The 4,402-nt window shown below is 56.9% G+C and overlaps 1 protein-coding gene across 8 annotated transcripts in view; it reads left to right on the forward strand.

Moving 5' to 3' along the window:
* Positions 1 to 4,402, forward strand: part of TCF3 (transcription factor 3) — a 32,309-nt gene that overhangs the window by 10,470 nt on the left and 17,437 nt on the right. For all 8 annotated transcript variants that reach the window (XM_009329065.1, XM_009329067.1, XM_009329069.1 and 5 more), the window contains exons 4-8: positions 995 to 1,097; positions 1,394 to 1,533; positions 1,722 to 1,848; positions 2,746 to 2,804; positions 3,577 to 3,655. In XM_009329065.1, coding sequence (XP_009327340.1) covers positions 995 to 1,097; positions 1,394 to 1,533; positions 1,722 to 1,848; positions 2,746 to 2,804; positions 3,577 to 3,655 — 508 coding nt within the window. The remainder of the gene's footprint in view (positions 1 to 994; positions 1,098 to 1,393; positions 1,534 to 1,721; positions 1,849 to 2,745; positions 2,805 to 3,576; positions 3,656 to 4,402) is intronic.

Genomic DNA, 4,402 nt, shown 5'->3' on the forward strand with positions numbered 1-4,402 from the left:
TGGCCAGCCCCTGCGCCCGCCTCTGCTTTCGTGTGTATTTAAAAAAAAAATTATTAGCGGTTTCAGAATGAATCAATGGGGATGAAAATAGGCTGTAACAAAGGTTCTCACGTAATTTTGAGTGGCATTTCAGTTTCTTTACATGTTGAATTTCTGCTTTAAAAAGAAAAAAAGTATGGTTTTGCACTGGCACAAGATGTTTTTCTGTAAGGCCTTTCTGAGATGGGTTTGGTTAATTTAGAAGAAAATTTTTTTAAAAAGCCTTTTCTTTTGCATAATATGCTGTAAATAATGTAGCTGAACGGTGCTGCAGAAATCTGGCCGAAAGCTGTCCGAGAGCCGTCCCCTCCCGTGTGACATCCCTTTTGAGGGACTGCACAGCCCTCAGCTCAATGCTTCCCCCACGCCTCAGTTTCCCCTCGAGCGGGACGGGCTGATTTCCATGCAGGGTTTGAGCACAGGCCGTGCTCAGGAGCGGCTGCTCCCGGTGCGGTGCTGCAGCCCAGCGTACGGCAGGGTCGGCGCAGGGGTGAGCAGGTCCGGAAGCCTCACCGGTCCCCGTCGCCACCGCCCAGCCCGCGCCCTTGGGTGCGGGGTTAGCACGCAGAAATGATTGCTTTTGTGGTTACCCATAAAAAGTTATAACCGCAGAAAAAGGAACTAGAGCAGAGAGTTGAAACTTCTGCCAGCGCCGGCGTCTTCTGCAGGAGGGGGCTGCGGGGATCTGCGCTGTTACGGGAAGGCAGACGGGGACATCTCTGCGCGATCGTCCCGTCCCCTGCGCCGCCCCCCAGCAGAGCTGCGCCGTTCGGTACCGCCGCCGTGACTTCAGCTGAGCTGCTTCGGTTCCCTCCCTGGCTTTGCTGTGGGACCGACTCCGTCATCTGCTGTGATGAATAAAAGCGAAGCTGCGCAGGGTGGGGTGACCCATGGGGAGGATGTGGGGCCATGGGGTGGCCAAGCACTTCTCTTCAACCCCTTTCCTGCCCCACAGGTGTATCCATCCAACTCAGGTGATGACTACAGCAGGGATCCAGCTGGATATACTCCCTCGAAACCTCCCAGCACTGTGTATCCCGGAGCCTTTTATATGGCAGGTGAGTAATTAACAACTCTGGCATCCTGCAAGCTGGCCAGAGCAGGGGCTGCCTGGCCCGTTGTGGACGATGGGAGGAATTGCACAGCCCATGAGATGGAGGGAGCTCGGGGCAGGAGTGCATGAGACACAAAGCAGCCCTGAAATGGCTCCGATTTGCACAGCGGGTGATGCTCAGCGTAGGCAGGACGCGATGGGGACAGACACAGCCCCTCAGCCTGGGCTGACTTGCCACCGTGTGGGCTGTGGGACACATGCTGGCGTCTCTGCCCCGCTCAGCTCTGGTTTTCCTTCCAGACGGGCTCCACAACTCGCCAGACCTGTGGAGTTCACCGGGTGCCATGAGCCAGTCGAGTTACGGTGCCATGCTGGGCAGCTCCTCCTCCCCGCTCCCGCAGTCCAGCGGCTTCAACAGTTTACATCAGCATGAACGCATGGTAATGCGTCCCCGCGCTGCCCCGCGGGCGGGCTGGGGGGCTCTGCTCAGCCAGCTGGTGGTGGTGGCGCGTCACCTCGTCCCGTAGCTGTCGGAAAAAACGGCAGGGAGGGCCTGGGTCCTGGCGCGGACGCTGAAGCCCGGCAGCCTTTTGAGGGCACCTCTCACCCCTCTCCCCCTCTCTGCTAGAACTACCAGCTTCATTCAGGAGAGGTTAACGGCGGACTCCCTTCTGTGTCTGGCTTTTCCTCTGCCTCCACGCCGTACGGTGTCTCCAGTCACACGCCCCCGATCAGCGGGACGGACAGCATGATGGGTACGTACGGCCCCCGGGTGCGCGGTGGTCCCCAGCATGACCCCCCTCGCTCCACTGCCATGCAGAGGCTTAACTGGAAAATCAAAGTCTTGTGCAAACCTCTGATGCCCGAGGCTGTAATGTCTGTGTCTGATGTACCCGGCCACTTTTTATCTGTTGTGTGTCACCCGTGCATGGAGTTACTGCGTGAGGAAGAGGCACGGCGAGGTTATTGCTGCTGGATACCTGGGCAGGCTATAGCAGGGGGACGGGGTGCTGGCTTGGGGGTTTACACCTCGCTTGGTGGATCTGGGAGGAGACCAAGATCTGTGACATTATCTCGTGGAGGTGCCGTGCCTTAAATGAGTTGCGGGAAGGATTTGCACTTGTGTTGAGGGAAGGCGGGCGTATGTGTGAAGCCGTTCGTCTAAATCCAGAATAGGAATGTTTGTGCTGCATTTGGATACCACGTTAAACCCCTGAGTGCTTTAATCTCTAACCCTGCTGAAACCGGTTACTGAAATGAACTCGTGTTCCCCAGGAAATGAGGATCCTGACCCTGATTCGTAGAAAACCCCTTGTTTAGAGGAGGGGAAGCAAGTTTGGGATTGTAGGGGCTTAAGATGCCCCATGAAAATGGGCTGCGCTGCAGCAGAGACATTTGATTGCTGTTGATGGCATGACACCTTCGACCCAGTGTCTTATAAAGACATTCCCGCAGCCCCGTGAAAGCTGCCGGGGTGTGTGTGCCTTCATCCGGGCTGCTCCGAGCTGGGCATCCACTTAATTTTCAAGCAAAGCAGTGAGCGAGAAATTTCAGTCTCAGAGCAGGTGACCCCAGAGAGGGTCTTGTACGGGTGCCTTGCCCTGCTGGGTTTCTGGCTCCCTGGCGCTGATGTCTGTGTTCTCTCTCGGCAGGTAACAGAGGAACCACAGCTGGGAGCTCGGGAGACGCACTCGGGAAGGCACTAGCTTCAGTAAGAGTTTCTGCAGATCCTTGACCCGGTCCCTGTCCTGTCGCAGCGTTGGACCTCCTCTCTGTAATAGGGACCCTCTAAGCAGCAGGGAAGACGGACACATTGAGAAGTTTGGGTGAATGCACCCCAAAAACATGGCAGCCTCTGAGGGGAGGGTTTTCCCTGAGTCCTGGCACTGTGCAAAAGCACCTTTTGGCAGACAGGGAAACTGAGGCAATGGACGTTATGGTGGTCCCACAGACCCGTGTCCATGACCCAGCTCTGTGGCCACCCAGCCTGGTACTGGTCTGGCAGGACGACCCTGCGCAGCCCTCATAGCAGGACTTTCAGGTCCCAGTAGTCCTGGCCCTGCGTGTGCTGGTTCAAACTGGAGGGCACTGGTCCCACTGGGCTGTCGGAGCTTGAGGTTTCCTCTGTCCCGTTCAGTGCAGGGGCCTTTGCTTCTGCATGGTGGCAGAGGGGTGCTCAGCACTGCACCCTGCAATAATTTCTTGGGGCTCTCGCTTTCCTCTGAGGTGGGACCTGAAGAATGGAGGCTGTAGCTGCAGAGGTGGCGGCAGTGGGGACAGAGAGAGACCCCAGTGTTAATGGGGGAGCTGCGGGGTGATGAGCGGGCTGGCCCGTCACGCTGGCTGGGAGCTGGTGTTGGTATGGGAAGGGAGGTGCCATGGGGTGGTCCTCGCTGCAGCTGGGCTTGGTGGTGCTGCTGGGGAGGGGGAGAGCCGTCGCAGGGGTGGGCGCTGCTGACCGTGCCCTGCTTCTCTCGCTCCAGATTTATTCCCCCGATCACTCTAGCAATAACTTCTCGTCAAACCCCTCTACACCGGTCGGCTCCCCTCAGGGGCTTGCAGGTAGGTGAAAAACGGTTGCTTTTTGTGTAAAGGGGGATGTCAAGTGTGCTTTCAGGAGGTCCAAGGCAGCATACTTCCCAGATCAGCCCCTCATTAAAGATGCTTTTGGCAATCTCGCCAAATCCCATTTATTTTTAAAAGCAGGAGAGTGAAGAGGAAGGACAAGCAAACTTGAAGATAATTTTTAAATGTCTCCTGTGAAATTGCATGTCCATCTGCTTTAATTGGTTGTAGCTTTTCCCCCGTTCGGAGCTGAGCAGTGCCCGGGTGTGGTAAAAGCCGCACGTGTGAGGGAACGGCTCTGCCTGCGCCTGGCTTTGCCCCTGCAGAGGAATTTTAGCAGGCAGCTCTGCTGGAGGCGCGAGCCTGGCCCACATGGTAGCCCACATGCGTGAGTTAAACACATCCCTGCCACTCCCTGGGACCCGCTTCAGACAGACCCTGTCCCTGAGCGTCCCGTCTTGGTGAGGCTGGGAGAGTTTGTCCCTGGTTTTGTCTCCCGTGGGAGGAGTGCAGTGGGAACTGGGAAGCAGCCAACTAGTTAAAAACCATTTTCAATGCCCGACGAAAGCCCGTCTCTGCTCCCGTCCGGCGGGAGAGGTCTCGTTTCCGCTCAGCAGAGCTGGCACTGAGGCCCCTCGGTGCCCAGGGTACACGTGCCAGCCTGCTGCACCCCTGGGGTCGGAGCGAGCACAGCGTGTGTGCTCGCTGCCTGCTCACTGAGATGATATAAATTTAAAAACCTCT

The sequence above is a fragment of the Pygoscelis adeliae genome, unplaced genomic scaffold (assembly GCF_000699105.1).
Source record: "Pygoscelis adeliae isolate BGI_AS28 unplaced genomic scaffold, ASM69910v1 Scaffold537, whole genome shotgun sequence".
In the NCBI taxonomy this organism is placed as follows: domain Eukaryota; kingdom Metazoa; phylum Chordata; class Aves; order Sphenisciformes; family Spheniscidae; genus Pygoscelis; species Pygoscelis adeliae.